Raw genomic sequence first — 18,837 nt, forward strand, 5'->3', positions numbered from 1 at the left:
ATCTCTGTCAGTCACTGTGTGTACATCTCAGTCTGTCAGTCACTGTGTGTGTGTGTGTGTACATATCTGTCAGTCACTGTGTGTACATCTCACTCTGTCAGTCACTGTGTGTGTGTGTGTGTACATCTCTGTCAGTCACTGTGTGTACATCTCACTCTGTCAGTCACTGTGTGTGTGTGTGTGTGTACATATCTGTCAGTCACTGTGTGTACATCTCACTCTGTCAGTCACTGTGTGTGTGTATGTGTGTACATCTCTGTCAGTCACTGTGTGTACATCTCAGTCTGTCAGTCACTGTGTGTACATCTCAGTCTGTCAGTCACTGTGTGTACATCTCAGTCTGTCAGTCACTGTGTGTGTGTGTGTACATCTCTGTCAGTCACTGTGTGTACATCTCTGTCAGTCACTGTGTGTACATCTCACTGTCAGTCACTGTGTGTGTGTACATCTCACTCTGTCAGTCACTCTGTGTGTGTGTGTGTGTACATCTCTGTCAGTCACTGTGTGTACATCTCACTGTCAGTCACTGTGTGTGTGTACATCTCACTCTGTCAGTCACTCTGTGTGTGTGTGTGTTTACATCTCTGTCAGTCACTGTGTGTACATCTCAGTCTGTCAGTCACTGTGTGTGTGTGTACATCTCGCTCTGTCAGTCACTGTGTGTACATCTCACTCTGTCAGTCACTGTGTGTGTGTGTACATCTCACTCTGTCAGTCACTGTGTGTGTACATCTCACTCTGTCAGTCACTATACGTGTACAGCTCACTGTTAACAATGTGTCCCAGGCTTTCCCCAACACGTGTTCCAGGAGGGTGTCAGTTTACATCACAGAGGACTGTATAAACTCTTCACTTGGTTCTCTTGGCCTCCTGACTGAACCAACCCTCTTCATCCACACACACACACACATCCACAAACACACATATCCACACACACACACACAGACCTTTCAGTTCAAAACACCACTGTCCTCCTTTCTCCTGAAGCACACCCTGTTTGGAATTTGCCCTTGATGGACAGAGAGAGAGGGGAGGGAGGGAGGGGAGGGGCACAAGCAGCATCAAGACAAACAGACCTACATGGAACCTTCATGATGATGGACAGAGAGAGAGGGGAGGGAGGGGCACAAGCAGCATCAAGACAAACAGACCTACATGGAACCTTCATGATGATGGACAGAGAGAGAGGGGAGGGAGGGAGGGGAGGGGCACAAGCAGCATCAAGACAAACAGACCGACATGGAGCCTTCATAATGATGGACAGAGAACTTGGCATGGAATTCACATCTTTTTTCCCAGCTGCTGCTTCTGCCTTTATCCACACATCAAGCCTCTCCACACTGCAGGCAAAGGTCCACAGCTTCCATCATCAATACACTCAAGTTAAAACAACACACATATACAATCAAGTCTGACGTGTGGAAATATAGTTAAAACAACACACATATACAATCAAGTCTGACATGTGGACATATAGTTAAAACAACACACATACACAATCAAGTCTGACTTGTGGACATACAGCTTGCTGCTAGTTTATCACAGATGGCGGTTTGAGTGTTGACTGATGAAGCAAAGACCAGCTGTTCATTTCCACATCTTCAACACATACAGTGATACACACACACAGACAGTGTTCTGTTCGTCTCCACATCTTCAACACACACACACAGAGACAGACAGTGTTCTGTTCGTTTCCACATCTTCAACACATAGACTGACAGACAATGTCAAATGGGAAGCCAGTACATTATTTTTTGACATGATCAAGATCCCAACAAAATACGATAAAAGAAAAAAAATGACCACTAAAACAGCGTGGCCTGTATGCAGGCGTGTGGGCCCCTGTAAGACCCCCCCCCCCCTCCCACACACACACAGAGAAAAGTGGCAGTAGAGGAGAGACGTATGCTGAACGGTGGTGAAGGTACACAACGAGGGGTCCATGCCAAACAAGGGACACTACTACTGCCAGCCCTGCCACTAGGGCTGAAGGTGGCGCCACCATCTCCCACTCCCTCCCCACCCCAACCTTTCACACCCACCGACCTGAAGCACCTACAAGTCTCCCTAAAACACAGCCAAGGCACAAATCAACACATGCTGGACAATCACCACAACAGTGGAGGGACTAAAACACAAGCTGTACCTGTTTCTGGAGTTCAGAAACCAATGCTGCAGCATAAAAAAAGAAAGAAAGAAAAAAAGATGCATAAAAGAGCAACAGATACAGAGATATAAATACATTGTGAGTTTCACAGCAGTCCTCTAGGTCTGTCAAATGTCAAACATGTAAACCCTGCTCCAAGACAGCACTAAACACACCAAGTACTCTGCCGTGAGAAAAAGCTATGTGTTCAATATCCACATAATCCAATCATGTATAAATAAGGTCAGATCACACACACACACACACACACACAGGGAGACACAGCTCCACATGTTCCTGTCGTCTCAAGGGGCAGGCAGTGACCCCCGCTGTCTCAAACAAGCGTTGACAAGAAGGGGAAGACACACGCACCAGCCTGCAAGGTCCACTGCAGTGCACACACTGGTCCCTGACAGCAGCACAGGTCCAACAACAGCTGACCACCTTCAGCAGGTGGCCCAGGAGGGGTCAAGGTGTGATGGCAAGGCAGGTCGTGTGGCTGTCCCTGTCCCTGACAGCAGCACAGGTCCAACAACAGCTGACCACCTTCAGCAGGTGGCCCAGGAGGGGTCAAGGTGTGATGGCAAGGCAGGTCGTGTGGCTGTCCCTGTCCCTGACAGCAGCACAGGTCCAACAACAGCTGACCACCTTCAGCAGGTGGCCCAGGAGGGGTCAAGGTGTGATGGCAAGGCAGGTCGTGTGGCTGTCCCTGTCCCTGACAGCAGCACAGGTCCAACAACAGCTGACCACCTTCAGCAGGTGGCCCAGGAGGGGTCAAGGTGTGATGGCAAGGCAGGTCGTGTGGCTGTCCCCTCAAACATGGGGGGGTGGGGGTGGGGGGGGGCAGGTCTCTGTCCAACAGGAAAGCACAAACTGTCTGTGACAGCAACACTAGAGGTGTCAGTTCTACTGACAGTGACGTCACTCTTTGCAGCCGGACGTCCATCTACAATGTCATTCAGTTTTTCCTCTCATGTCATGTCCATAACTGAATGTAAAATTGATTTCTCTTTCTTCATTTTGATCACTAATTGCAGTCCAGAAGGGACAACAACATTATTGACTGTCAGTGAGGCAGTGCAGGGAATCCAGCTGTCCCCCCAGGTCAGTGTTGCTGTGTATCAATGCTGGCTGGCTGCTAGCAGTGGGCAGACTACCAGGGACAGGCAGCAGGCACCACCCCCACCTGGCTGTCCCCGTCACGGCCTGAGGGCAGCACACAGCCCAGATTCCTCACAGAGACACCCCGGCCAGGTGCAGTCAGGAGGTGTGTGACAGGCGGCGCAGCTTGCTGGTGTAGACCTTGTTGAGGGTGGTGACTGCGTCGTCCAGCAGGGACTGGAAGATGGTGTCCGTCAGCTGCATCTTCACTGCCAGCTCATCGGCGTCATAGTTGATCCAGTCGGCCTCCTCTTCCCTCAGCTCCTCCACCAGCAGGGCGTCCACGTGGTCCTTCTTCTTGCGCACGTTCCACTTGTTGCTGCTGCGTCCCCGGAACCTCCCGCTACACCCAGCCACCCCCAGGATGTCCGTCACCGCCCCCTGCACCACCGGCACCAGGCCGTCCAGGGTGGAGGGGGGTGATGCCCCTTTGTAGTAGCGCTGACGTCTGGGGGCGGGTCTCTGCCAGGGTGGTGGGGGGTCCGTATCGTGTTCGTGGCGGTAGATGTCTCGCACGATGTCCCCGGTCAGGTCGAAGATCAGCGACCTGAAGGTGCGGCGGCTGGCAGACACCATGCCCTCCATGGGCTCCCCGGCGCCATCAGCTGAGCCGCTCTCCTGCAGGAAGTCGGCAGGGGGGGTCACCGACTCCCACGACTCTCCACAGCGTCGCAGGTTCCAAAAGACAGACACGGCGTCCGTCACTATGGCCTCCACCTCACCACGCTCGTGGGGAACGATATACACATCCGCCACAGGGGCTGCACTGGGGGCTGGTCTGGGGGACTCCCCTGAAAACACACACCCCATGTCACTACCTGTGTGACAACAACACACACCATGTCACTACCTGTGTGACAACAACACACACCATGGTGTGACAACAACACACACCATGTCACTACCTGTGTGACAACAACACACACCATGGTGTGACAACAACACACACCATGTCACTACCTGTGTGACAACAACACACACCATGTCACTACCTGTGTGACAACAACACACACCATGTCACTACCTGTGTGACAACAACACACCCCATGTCACTACCTGTGTGACAACAACACACACCATGGTGTGACAACAGCACACACCATGTCACTACCTGTGTGACAACAACACACACCATGTCACTACCTGTGTGACAACAACACACCCCATGTCACTACCTGTGTGACAACAACACACACCATGTCACTACCTGTGTGACAACAACACACACCATGTCACTACCTGTGTGACAACAACACACACCATGTCACTACCTGTGTGACAACAACACACACCATGGTGTGACAACAACACACACCATGTCACTACCTGTGTGACAACAACACACCCCATGTCACTACCTGTGTGACAACAACACACACCATGGTGTGACAACAGCACACCCCATGTCACTACCTGTGTGACAACAACACACACCATGTCACTACCTGTGTGACAACAACACACCCCATGTCACTACCTGTGTGACAACAACACACCCCATGTCACTACCTGTGTGACAACAGCACACCCCATGTCACTACCTGTGTGACAACAACACACACCATGTCACTACCTGTGTGACAACAACACACACCATGTCACTACCTGTGTGACAACAACACACACCATGTCAATACCTGTGTGACAACAACACACCCCATGTCACTACCTGTGTGACAACAGCACACACCATGTCAATACCTGTGTGACAACAACACACACCATGTCACTACCTGTGTGACAACAACACACACCATGTCAATACCTGTGTGACAACAACACACCCCATGTCACTACCTGTGTGACAACAGCACACACCATGTCAATACCTGTGTGACAACAACACACACCATGTCACTACCTGTGTGACAACAACACACACCATGTCAATACCTGTGTGACAACAACACACCCCATGTCACTACCTGTGTGACAACAGCACACCCCATGTCACTACCTGTGTGACAACAACACAATGTCACTACCTGTGTGACAACAACACACCCCATGTCACTACCTGTGTGACAACAACACACACCATGTCAATACCTGTGTGACAACAACACAATGTCACTACCTGTGTGACAACAACACACCCCATGTCACTACCTGTGTGACAACACACACCATGTCACTACCTGTGTGACAACAACACACACCATGTCACTACCTGTGTGACAACAACACAATGTCACTACCTGTGTGACAACAACACACCCCATGTCACTACCTGTGTGACAACAACACACACCATGTCACTACCTGTGTGACAACAACACACACCATGTCACTACCTGTGTGACAACAACACACACCATGTCACTACCTGTGTGACAACAACACACACCATGTCACTACCTGTGTGACAACAACACACCCCATGTCACTACCTGTGTGACAACAACACACACCATGGTGTGACAACAACACACACCATGTCACTACCTGTGTGACAACAACACACACCATGTCACTACCTGTGTGACAACAACACACCCCATGTCACTACCTGTGTGACAACAACACACCCCATGTCACTACCTGTGTGACAACAACACACACCATGTCACTACCTGTGTGACAACAACACACCCCATGTCACTACCTGTGTGACAACAACACACACCATGTCACTACCTGTGTGACAACAACACACCCCATGTCACTACCTGTGTGACAACAACACACACCATGTCACTACCTGTGTGACAACAACACACCCCGTGTCACTACCTGTGTGACAACAACACACACCGTGTCACTACCTGTGTGACAACAACACACACCATGTCACTACCTGTGTGACAACAACACACCCCATGTCACTACCTGTGTGACAACAACACACACCATGTCACTACCTGTGTGAGAACAACACAATGTCACTACCTGTGTGACAACAACACACACCATGTCACTACCTGTGTGACAACAACACACCCCATGTCACTACCTGTGTGACAAAAACACACACCATGTCACTACCTGTGTGACAACAACACACACCATGTCACTACCTGTGTGACAACAGCACACCCCATGTCACTACCTGTGTGACAACAACACACACCGTGTCACTACCTGTGTGACAACAACACACCCCATGTCACTACCTGTGTGACAACAACACACACCATGTCACTACCTGTGTGACAACAACACAATGTCACTACCTGTGTGACAACAACACACACCATGTCACTACCTGTGTGACAACAACACACCCCATGTCACTACCTGTGTGACAACACACACCATGTCACTACCTGTGTGACAACAACACACCCCATGTCACTACCTGTGTGACAACAACACACACCATGTCACTACCTGTGTGACAACACACACCATGTCACTACCTGTGTGACAACAACACACCCCATGTCACTACCTGTGTGACAACACACACCATGTCACTACCTGTGTGACAACAACACACCCCATGTCACTACCTGTGTGACAACAACACACCCCATGTCACTACCTGTGTGACAACAACACAATGTCACTACCTGTGTGACAACAACACACACCATGTCACTACCTGTGTGACAACAGCACACACCATGTCACTACCTGTGTGACAACAACACACCCCATGTCACTACCTGTGTGACAACAACACACACCATGGTGTGACAACAACACACACCATGTCACTACCTGTGTGACAACAACACACACCGTGTCACTACCTGTGTGACAACAACACACACCATGTCACTACCTGTGTGACAACAACACACACCATGTCACTACCTGTGTGACAACAACACACACCGTGTCACTACCTGTGTGACAACAACACACACCATGTCACTACCTGTGTGACAACAACACACACCATGTCACTACCTGTGTGACAACAACACACACCATGTCACTACCTGTGTGACAACAACACACACCATGTCATTACCTGTGTGACAACAACACATACCTGAGATAGATGTCAGTGAGTCAGGACAGGTGTCAGTGAGTCAGGACAGGTGTAACAGAGTCAGGACAAGTGTCAGTGAGTTGGGACAGGTGTCAGTAAGTCAGGACATGTGTAACTTTCAGGACAGGTGTCAGTGAGTCAGGATATGTGTAACAGAGTCAGGACAGGTGTTAGTGAGTCGGGATAGGTGTCAGTGAGTCAGGACAGGTGTCAGTGAATCAGGGCATGTGTTGGTAATTCAGGACAGATGTCAGAGAGTCAGCACAGGTGTCAGTGAGCTGGGACAGAAAGGTGTCAGTGGGTCAGGAAAGGTGTCAGTGAGTCGGGACAGACAGGTGTCAGTGAGTCAGGACAGGTGTCAGTGAGTCAGGGCATGTGTTGGTAATTTAGGACAGATGTCAGAGAGTCAGGACAGGTGTCAGTGAGTCAGGACAGGTGTCAGTGTGTCGGGACAGACAGATGTCAGAGAGTCAGGACAGGTGTCAGTAAGTCGGGACAGACAGGTGTCAGTGAGTCAGGACAGGTGTCAGTGAGTCAGGACAGACAGGTGTCAGTGAGTCGGGACAGGTGTCAGCAAGTCAGGACAGACAGGTGTCATTGAGTCAGGACAGGTGTCAGCGAGTTGGGACAGATGACAGGTGTCAATGAGTCGTGACAGGTGTTGGTGAGTCAGGACAGATGACAGGTGTGTCCAACTCACCAGCAGTACCGCTGCCTGCCTTCAGGCCAGGAGAGAGGGGCAGTTGCTGTTTGGCCGACAGACCAAAGTCCTCGTCAAAGAAATCCTGACTGTCTCCCATCAGCCCAGAAAAGTCGTATTCATCCTCCTCCTCCTGCACACACACATGTGCGTAAGCATGAGAACAGACAGGGAAAGGAAAAGAAAAAGAAAAAAGAGTGTAAATTGTCATACTTTCCCTATCCCAACATTCCTTTGTAAATTGACACACAGTTGATTCACACCCTTTTTCTATTTGTGCCCCCTCCCCTCCCTGTTCTCCCTGCGTGCATGCATCACACTGCATGCGTCTCCAGTGTGTGTGGCACTGCACTGTCAGAAGAGCAGCCCCAACTTCACAGCCTGCGCGGTGCTGTGACAGAGTACAACACAAAAAAGGCCCCCTGCCCCACCCCCCTCACCTCTTCCTGCGAAGGACTGTTGACTGGCACCGGAGACTTGGGGCGCTGGAACGGCTCAGGAGACATGGGTCTCTTCATCTCCTCCCCACCAGTCTCCGGCTCCGGAGAGGCCTGGAGAGCACGGTCCAGGCTGCTGTCGTGAGAGGGGTCCACCCCACTGTCGTCGGACACCCCGTTGATCAGCGATGATGACGACAGCGATGATGACTCCTCACCACGCTGACCCTTGCGGCGGATGTGCATCATCTGTGATATAGCGTCCTTCAGAAGGCCGTCCACCATGGAGGTCGTCACCTTCTGAACTTTGCCCTCCTTCTCCTCTTCCTCCTCCTCCTTCTCCTCACTGTCGTCTTCCCACGGTACCTTGGGCTTGGGCAGGGTGGCAGGGGGCGTCTTCTCTTCTGGGGAAGTGTGGAGTTTGAGGAGGGTTGGGGGAGGGGTTTTGTCTGCTGCTGTCTGTGGCTCAGGTACTGCTGTGGGTGATGATTTCTCTGGTGACGTTTGTGGTTTGGGGAGGGTGGGTGGAGGAGTTTTTTCTGGGGGCTTCTGAGGCTTGGGCAGGGTTGAGGGAGGGGTCTTGAGTTCCGGTGACGTTGGAGATTTGGGTGAGCTGACGGGGGAATCAGCTGTCACCTCTTCCTCTCTATGTGGCTTGGGCAGGGTGGGGGGTGGAGTCTTCTCCAGTGGGGATGTAGGCTTAGGGAGGGTGGGGGGTGGCGTTTTGTCCTGTGGAGATGTAGGTTTGGGCAGGGTGGGGGGTGGCGTTTTGTCTTGTGGAGATGTAGGCTTAGGCTGGGTGGGGGGTGGCATTTTGTCTCGGGGAGATGTAGGTGTAGGCTTGGGCAGGGTAGGGGGCGGAGTCCTGTCCTGGCGGGGGGATGACTGGCGGGTGGCGATGGTGCTGATGGCTGTCATGCTGTCCTCCACCAGGGAGCGGGTCAGGTCGGCCGTGATGTCATCGGCCAGCAGGGCCAGGTTGTGGCGCTCCTCCCTCACCTCCCCCCCTTCCTCCTCCTCCTCCATCTTCACCTCCTCCTCCTCCCTCTTCGCCTCTTCAACCACCGACTCCTCTGTGGCGGAGGACACGTCTTGCTCCGTCAGGGACTCCTCGGCACTCCTGGCCTCACTGCCCTCCCTCCCCCCCTTGCCATCCGCCCCCTCCTCCTCCTCCAGAGCAGAGATGTCGCTGCCCGGCACCAGCAGGCCATGGAGGGGGGGGCAGGAGAAGTAGCGATGTCCGTCACGCTCTCCGTCCATGTCCCCCTTTGCCGTCCTCAGCTCCACGCCCGCCCAGTGGCCGGGGGCAAAGGTCACCACGCCCTTGAAGCGCAGCGTGGCCGGAACACGCCCCCACACCAGCACGGGGTCGCCTTCGTGGAAATCTGCCAAGGGGTCCGTCATCAGGAGGGGGTCTGGGGCGTCCTCCTGCACGGACAAGGCATCACTGAGGTCAGTCACACATGTCCTGTCAATGTCACTCACTGCCCTTCTTCTGGCCTGAACTGACTGACATCACACAGAGTTCAACTACAGACAACTTATTCAATCAAACAACATGTTTACATCAACTGTACATCACGTCAAGAATTGCAGAAAGAAGTGTTACCCGGCTGCTGTGTTGATGATTTCTGTAGAGTTCTACAAGTTAAGGATGGTGTTTTCAGATGTGATCACATGATTCAGACAGAACACAGCCTCACACACAACCTCTGGGATGACATTCCTTCAGAACAAAGAGCTTCACACAGGACACAGTAGACATGACATTTCCTTCACAACAAAGCTTCACACAGAACACATCACAGACATGACATTTCCTTCACACAGGACACAGCACAGACATGACATTTCCTTCACACAGGACACAGCACAGACATGACATTTCCTTCACAGCAAAGCTTCACACAGGACACAGCACAGACATGACATTTCCTTCACACAGGACACAACACAGACATGACATTTCCTTCACAACAAAGCTTCACACAGGGCACAGCACAGACATGACATTTCCTTCACACAGGACACAGCACAGACATGACATTTCCTTCACAACAAAGCTTCACACAGGACACAGCACAGACATGACATTTCCTTCACAACAAAGCTTCACACAGAACACAGCACAGACATGACATTTCCTTCACACAGGACACAGCACAGACATGACACTTCCTTCACAACAGAGCTTCACACAGGACACAGCACAGACATGACATTTCCTTCACACAGGACACAGCACAGACATGACATTTCCTTCACACAGGACACAGCACAGACATGACATTTCCTTCACACAGGACACAGCACAGACATGACATTTCCTTCACAACAAAGCTTCACACAGGACACAGCACAGACATGACATTTCCTTCACAACAAAGCTTCACACAGGACACAGCACAGACATGACATTTCCTTCACAACAAAGCATCACACTGGACACAGCACAGACATGACGTTTCCTTCACACAGGACACAGCACAGACATGACATTTCCTTCACAACAAAGCTTCACACAGAACACAGCACAGACATGACATTTCCTTCACAGCAAAGCTTCACACAGGACACAGCACAGACATGACATTTCCTTCACAACAAAGCTTCACACAGGACACAGCACAGACGTGACATTTCCTTCACACAGGACACAGCACAGACATGACATTTCCTTCACAACAAAGCTTTACACAGGACACAGCACAGACATGACATTTCCTTCACACAGGACACAGCACAGACATGACATTTCCTTCACAACAAAGCTTCACACAGGACACAGCACAGACATGACATTTCCTTCACAACAAAGCTTCACACAGGACACAGCACAGACATGACATTTCCTTCACAACAAAGCTTCACACAGGCCACAGCACAGACATGACATTTCCTTCACACAGGACACAGCACAGACATGACATTTCCTTCACAACAAAGCTTTACACAGGACACAGCACAGACATGACATTTCCTTCACACAGGACACAGCACAGACATGACATTTCCTTCACAACAAAGCTTTACACAGGACACAGCACAGACATGACATTTCCTTCACACAGGACACAGCACAGACATGACATTTCCTTCACAACAAAGCTTCACACAGGCCACAGCACAGACATGACATTTCCTTCACACAGGACACAGCAGACATGACATTTCCTTCACAACAAAGCTTTACACAGGACACAGCACAGACATAAGAGCCTGACCTGGTGGAGGGCGGGGGAGAGGGCGCGTGGTGTGTGGGTGGGGGTGGCGTCATCATCCCCCAGCAGGTCCCCCAGCACAGCATCGATGGAGTTCTGATGACCCAGGGCCGTGGCCTGGCTGACCGACGACTTCTTCTCCGAGATGGACGGCAGGCTGACCGAGATGTGCTCACTGATGTCCTCCTCTGTCCTGACGCCATGTGAGCGGTCCTGTGAGCGGTCCTGTGAGTGGTCCTGTGAGCGGTCCCTGGGGGGTGCCGACACCTTGACAGGGGTGCGGTCAGACTCCGAGCTGATGACATCCTCTTCCTCCTGGTCCAGGTCATGGAAGTCGCTGTAGGTCGTTGACCCCGTTGACCTCTCACTGGAGGGACGGGAGGGAGTCCTGTGCGAGTTGAGGCGGGACTCGCTCTCACTGTCCGACTCCTGGATGCCTGTGGCGGGGCGGGATGAAGTGGACACTGACCCCTCCTTGTCCTTCTCCGCAGGGCTGGGCCCCTTCAGGTCAAACCGGGGGGCACCAGAGCTGTCTGACTTGGCCGTGGACACAGAGACGGCGCTTTCGATGACCTCTGACACTTCCGACTTGGCAGCTGCGCGCCCAGAAGCCTCCGAGGCCTGCAGCCTGCTGTGGGAGTGGGCCAGACTCTGGGACACGGCCTCTGAGAAGTCCTGACTGTAGGACACGTCCTCCGCCACGCTGGCCCCCTTCTTGTTCTCTTCCTCTCTGGCACCGCTGTTCTCAGAGTCCGCCTTGGCTGGGCGACTGGTCTGGATGTTGAGGATGGCTGAAGGGGAGGAGTCTGAGGCAGCACTGCCAGAGTCTGCTGCCTCCTCAATGGCCTCTGACAGACTGCTGGCCTGGGACACGCTGACCGTGGTCCTGTCCCCACCCTTCCTGGCTCCCTGACCACTGGGCTCGGAGGCCTCACTGCCCTCTGAGATCCGCTCCATCAGGCTGGAGGGTGTCGACTTCTTGCCTCCCTTGTCCAGGGGAGACAACACTCTGGAATCTGTCAACACAGGGACCACATTGATGTCAACACAGGGACCACATTGATGTCAACACAGGGACCACATTGGTCTCAACACAGGGACCACATTGGTGTCAACACAGGGACCACATTGATGTCAAAAGGGAACAGTCATGGGGGTGTTCATCACTGATGATAAATGCAATGTCAATCACCACGGATGATAACTGCAATGTCAATCACCACTAATGATAACAGCAATGTCAATCATCACTGATGGTAACGGCAATGTCAATCACCACTGATGACAATGGCAGTGTCAATCATCACTCAGAGACAAATGCCAAGAGCCCGTAAAACAGTCTACACAATACAAGTGTGAAGAAATAATTCAGACAAACTAATTACCACATGGAAAAAGCAACAAGAGTGCTCTCTAACTAAGGCAAACATGGTACACACACACACCATGACACACAGAAAGACCCCCTGCAGTCAGTGTGACAGTCAGTGTCAGTCAGTGTGAAGGCCAGTGACAGTCAGTGTGACAGTCAGTGTGACACATGGAAGGCACCAGACACACAGAAAGACCCCTGCAGTCAGTGTCAGTCAGTGTGACAGTCAGTGGCAGTCAGTGTGACAGTCAGTGGCAGTCAGTGTGACAGTCAGTGTGACACACGGAAGGCACCAGACACTCAGAAAGACCCCTGCAGTCAGTGTCAGTCAGTGTGACAGTCAGTGTCAGTCAGTGTGACAGTCAGTGTGACACATGGAAGGCACCAGACACTCAGAAAGACCCCTGCAGTCAGTGTCAGTCAGTGTGACAGTCAGTGTCAGTCAGTGTGACAGTCAGTGTGACACATGGAAGGCATCAGACACACAGAAAGACCCCTGCAGTCAGTGTGAGTCAGTGTGTCAGTCAGTGTGACAGCCAGAGTGACAGTGTTAGTCAGTGTGTCAGTCAGTGTGACAGTCAGTGTGACACACACGGAAGGCACCAGACACACAGAAAGACCCCTGCAGTCTGTGTGACAGTCAGTGTGACAGTCAGTGTCAGTCAGTGTGACACATGGAAGGCACCAGACACACAGAAAGACCCCTGCAGTCAGTGTCAGTCAGTGTGACAGTCAGTGTGACACATGGAAGGCACCAGACACACAGAAAGACCCCTGCAGTCAGTGTGACAGTCAGTGTCAGTCAGTGTGACAGTCAGTGTCAGTCAGTGTGACAGTCAGTGTGACACATGGAAGGCACCAGACACACAGAAAGACCCTTGCAGTCAGTGTGACAGTCAGTGTGACAGTCAGTGTGTCAGTCAGTGTGACAGTCAGAGTGACAGTGTTAGTCAGTGTGTCAGTCAGTGTGTCAGTCAGTGTGACACACACGGAAGGCACCAGACACACAGAAAGACCCCTGCAGTCAGTGTGACAGTCAGTGTGTCAGTCAGTGTGACAGTCAGAGTGACAGTGTTAGTCAGTGTGACAGTCAGTGTGTCAGTCAGTGTGACAGTCAGAGTGACAGTGTTAGTCAGTGTGACAGTCAGTGTGACAGTCAGTGTGAGTCAGTGTGACAGTCAGTGTGACACACACAGAAGGCACCACACAGCACACACTGAGCACAGTGCCCTCACCTTCAGACAGGGCCGGGGAGTGCAGGTTGGAGTCGGTGCCGTCAAAGCTGGAGGAGTAGTTGGGTGAGCGCTCGGTGGGTGAGCGGTGGCCACGGCTGGGGGAGGGTGAGGAGGAGGGGCTGGTTCGGGTCTTGGCAGTGTTTGGGCCAGGCTGTTTGATCTTGGGGGGCACGGTTGGCTTGCTGCCTTCCTGCTCCAGGTCCTGCTGCTCCTGCTTCACTTGGGCGATGTACATCTCGTAGGCCTGGACACACACACACACACACAGAGCTTTGTTTCGCAGTTCTACATGACACGTCAGTGACAGGTGTGTGCATCTCATGGGCCTGGACACACGCATAGTCAATACAATACAACACACACAGCTATGTTTCACAGTTCTACAAACATATCAATGACTGGCGTGAAAGCACTTTTGATTTATCTCTGCAAAAGATTCAACTCTTTACAAAAACAAAATTAGTATCATAATTATTTTTAAAAATCATCTGTTGTTTTGAATCATGTTTTTCTATTTTAAATAATTTTTTTTTTTTTTTATCTAAAAAAGAGGAAAGAAAAGAAAAAGTGAAAGTATCAAATGTTGTTGGGACTGTTAAACATACATGGAAAGTGGAAAAACTACATTTTTTTCCTCCTTTATTTCAGGTTTGAAAGCCTGACTATGACGAGACACCTCTCCCTGACTGCACAGTGACTGACCTCCACTTGTTTCTTGAGGGACTCTTCCTGTGCGCGCAGTTTCTCCTTCATTCTGCGGGACCGCTCTTTCTTCAGCATGTCTGCCTCCTTCCTCCGGCGACGCAGCATGTCGCTCAGCTGTCGGATCCGAACCTCGTAGTCTGACACGTCCGACTGGGTCTCTGTGGCCCAGGCATCGGGCAGACAATGGAGGGGTGGAATAAAGCATGGGAAGGGATGAACAGTGCACACGGCTGAGAAGGTTGTCAATTATTCATGAATAGACCCCAGCTGTACAATGTATGGAATGTTTTGAATCCTTTCTGAACAAACTGAACAATATGATGCACACAATGTTTGGAATTAACTTCTGAACAGACGATACAATAATATTCACACAATGTTTGGAGTAACTTCTGAACAGACAATGTAATAATATTCACACAATTAACTTCTGAACAGACGATGTAATAATATTCACACAATGTTTGGAATAACTTCTGAACAGACGATGTAATAATATTCACACAATGTTTGGAATAACTTCTGAACAGACGATGCAATATAATGCACACAATGTTTGGAATAACTTCTGAACAGACGATGCAATATAATGCGCACGATGTCTGGAATAATTTCTGAACAGACGATGCAATAATACACATGGGATGTTTTAAATCCTTTATGAAGAAACACAATCCTGGAAGACAGCAAAGCCCAGATCACTGCAAGGCGTTATGACAGCCATGAAGGTCCAAAACTGCAAGGACAGAGTCCTCTCTCACCATCAACATCAACACCACCGTCAATATCTGGAGCATCAGTCTGCAAGGTGTACACATGTCATCTCTTGTTCTGACACATCTTTTGCTGTCTGTCAACACTGTGTCATCTTGTGTGTGTGTCTCATGGGCCATCTTAATGCGGAAACATGTGTGTGAAACAAACATAGTGGTTTTACATTTGTATTGTATTGCATTCTACTGAATTGTATTGTATTGTGCTGCACTGTATTGCATTGTGCTGTACTGTACTGTATTGCATTGTATCACATTAGTTTTTGTCACAACAGATTTCTCTGTGTGAAATTCTGGCTGAAGAGAGTGTCACTTCAGTGCAGAACCACCCTTTTTTTTATATTCCTTTCTTTTCTCCCTGCAATGTATATGTCCTGTCAAATGTATCTGTTGTCCTGTCAACATGAGGAATATCACAAATACTGAAGTGCCCAAAGTGCTGCTTGTCCCACAACATGACCTCTCCCTCCTCAAGGGGCGGTTTTCACACCACCTGTTCACCACCACGACACTGACCACATTGACACAGCAAGCCCTACAACAATGGTCAAAAAGCCAGCACAACACCAACTGTCTAGTTCTGCCACACCCACATCCACACCCAGCCCCAGGTGAACAGCCAACAAAGCAGTTATTACCCCCCCCCCCCCCTCCACACACACACACCACCACCTTGTCTTCAACCTGGAGAGAACAGTGAAGGACAGAGCTGTGGCCCTTAGCTGTCAGCACAGCCCAGAGACAGCAGAGAAGCTGTGACATGTTGTGCACCATGCACACACACACACACTGTACACAGCTGTCAGCACAGCCCGGAGACAGCAGAGAAGCTGTGACATGTTGTGCACCATGCACACACACACTGTACACAGCTGTCAGCACAGCCCGGAGACAGCAGAGAAGCTGTGACATGTTGTGCACCATGCACACACACACTGTACACAGCTGTCAGCACAGCCCGGAGACAGCAGAGAAGCTGTGACATGTTGTGCACCATGCACACACACACACACTGTACACAGCTGTCAGCACAGCCCGGAGACAGCAGAGAAGCTGTGACATGTTGTGCACCATGCACACACACACACACATTGTACACAGCTGTCAGCACAGCCCGGATACAGCAGAGAAGCTGTGACATGTTGTGCACCATGCACACACACACACACACACTGTACACAGCTGTCAGCACAGCCCGGAGACAGCAGAGAAGCTGTGACATGTTGTGCACCATGCACACACACACACACTGTACACAGCTGTCAGCACAGCCCGGAGACAGCAGAGAAGCTGTGACATGTTGTGCACCATGCACACACACACACACACACTGTACACAGCTGTCAGCACAGCCTGGAGACAGCAGAGAAGCTGTGACATGTTGTGCACCATGCACACACACACACTGTACACAGCTGTCAGCACAGCCCGGAGACAGCAGAGAAGCTGTGACATGTTGTGCACCATGCACACACACACACACACACTGTACACAGCTGTCAGCACAGCCCGGAGACAGCAGAGAAGCTGTGACATGTTGTGCACCATGCACACACACACACACTGTACACAGCTGTCAGCACAGCCCGGAGAAAGCAGAGAAGCTGTGACATGTTGTGCACCATGCACACACACACACACACTGTACACAGCTGTCAGCACAGCCCGGAGACAGCAGAGAAGCTGTGACATGTTGTGCACCATGCACACACACACACACTGTACACAGCTGTCAGCACAGCCCGGAGACAGCAGAGAAGCTGTGACATGTTGTGCACCATGCACACACACACACACTGTACACAGCTGTCAGCACAGCCTGGAGACAGCAGTGAAGCTGTGACATGTTGTGCACCATGCACACACACACACACTGTACACAGCTGTCAGCACAGCCCTGGAGACAGCAGAGAAGCTGTGACATGTTGTGCACCATGCACACACACACACACTGTACACAGCTGTCAGCACAGCCCGGAGACAGCAGAGAAGCTGTGACATGTTGTGCACCATGCACACACACACACACTGTACACAGCTGTCAGCACAGCCCGGAGACAGCAGAGAAGCTGTGACATGTTGTGCACCATGCACACACACACACTGTACACAGCTGTCAGCACAGCCTGGAGACAGCAGAGAAGCTGTGACATGTTGTGCACCATGCACACACACACACACTGTACACAGCTGTCGGCACAGCCCGGAGACAGCAGAGAAGCTGTGACATGTTGTGCACCATGCACACACACACACACACACACTGTACACAGCTGTCAGCACAGCCTGGAGACAGCAGAGAAGCTGTGACATGTTGTGCACCATGCACACACACACTTTCAAGGCCACTTTCTGACCATGCAGGATTAGGCATCAACCAGAACAACTCTCCCCACCTGGGATCACGCTGTCACACACAGAGCTGCACGGCAGTGTGGAAACTGTCACCAATCACATCTCAACTGGTCAGCTTTCCTTTTCCTCTCTCTCTCTCCCAGCCCCCCTCTCTCTCCCTCTCTCCCAGCCCCCCTCTCTCTCCCAGCCTCCCCCCTCTCTCTCTCCCTCTCTCCCAGCCTCCCCCCCCCTCTCTCCCTCTCTCCCAGCCTCCCCCCCCTCTCTCTCCCTCTCTCCCAGCCTCCCCCCCTCCCAGCCTCCCCCCTCTCCCAGCCTCCCCCTTCTCTCTCTCCCAGCCTCCCCCCCTCTCTCTCCCTCTCTCCCAGCCTCCCCCTCTCTCCCAGCCTCCCCCCTCTCTCTCTCCCTCTCTCCCAGCCTCCCCCTCTCTCCCAGCCTCCCCCCTCTCTCTCTCTCTCTCTCCCAGCCTCCCCCCCCCCTCTCTCTCCCTCTCTCCCCCCTATCTCTCTCCCTCTCTCCCCCCTCTCCCAGCCTCCCCCCTCTCTCTCTCCCTCTCTCCCAGCCTCCCCCCCTCTCCCAGCCTCCCCCCCCTCTCTCTCTCCCAGCCTCCCCCTCTCTCCCAGCCTCCCCCTCTCTCCCAGCCTCCCCCCTCTCTCTCTCTCCCAGCCTCCCCCCCTCTCCCTCTCTCCCAGCCTCCCCCCTCTCTCTCTCTCCTAGCCTCCCCCCCTCTCCCTCTCTCCCAGCCTCCCCCCCTCTCTCTCTCTCCTAGCCTCCCCCCCTCTCCCTCTCTCC

The 18,837-nt window shown here is 51.9% G+C and overlaps 1 protein-coding gene across 3 annotated transcripts in view; it reads right to left on the reverse strand.

Moving 5' to 3' along the window:
* Positions 1 to 2,430: 2,430 nt before the first annotated feature.
* The window catches only part of LOC143289716 (centrosome-associated protein 350-like), a 186,608-nt gene continuing 170,201 nt past the window's right edge, over positions 2,431 to 18,837 (reverse strand). For all 3 annotated transcript variants that reach the window (XM_076598782.1, XM_076598781.1, XM_076598783.1), the window contains 6 exons: positions 14,918 to 15,078; positions 14,216 to 14,459; positions 11,612 to 12,624; positions 8,391 to 9,815; positions 7,951 to 8,083; positions 2,431 to 4,101 (listed from right to left, as the gene is read on the reverse strand). In XM_076598782.1, the coding sequence (XP_076454897.1) occupies positions 3,410 to 4,101; positions 7,951 to 8,083; positions 8,391 to 9,815; positions 11,612 to 12,624; positions 14,216 to 14,459; positions 14,918 to 15,078 (3,668 nt within the window). In that variant the 3' untranslated portion in view covers positions 2,431 to 3,409. The remainder of the gene's footprint in view (positions 4,102 to 7,950; positions 8,084 to 8,390; positions 9,816 to 11,611; positions 12,625 to 14,215; positions 14,460 to 14,917; positions 15,079 to 18,837) is intronic.

The sequence above is a fragment of the Babylonia areolata genome, chromosome 14, assembly GCF_041734735.1.
Source record: "Babylonia areolata isolate BAREFJ2019XMU chromosome 14, ASM4173473v1, whole genome shotgun sequence".
NCBI lineage: Eukaryota > Metazoa > Mollusca > Gastropoda > Neogastropoda > Buccinidae > Babylonia > Babylonia areolata.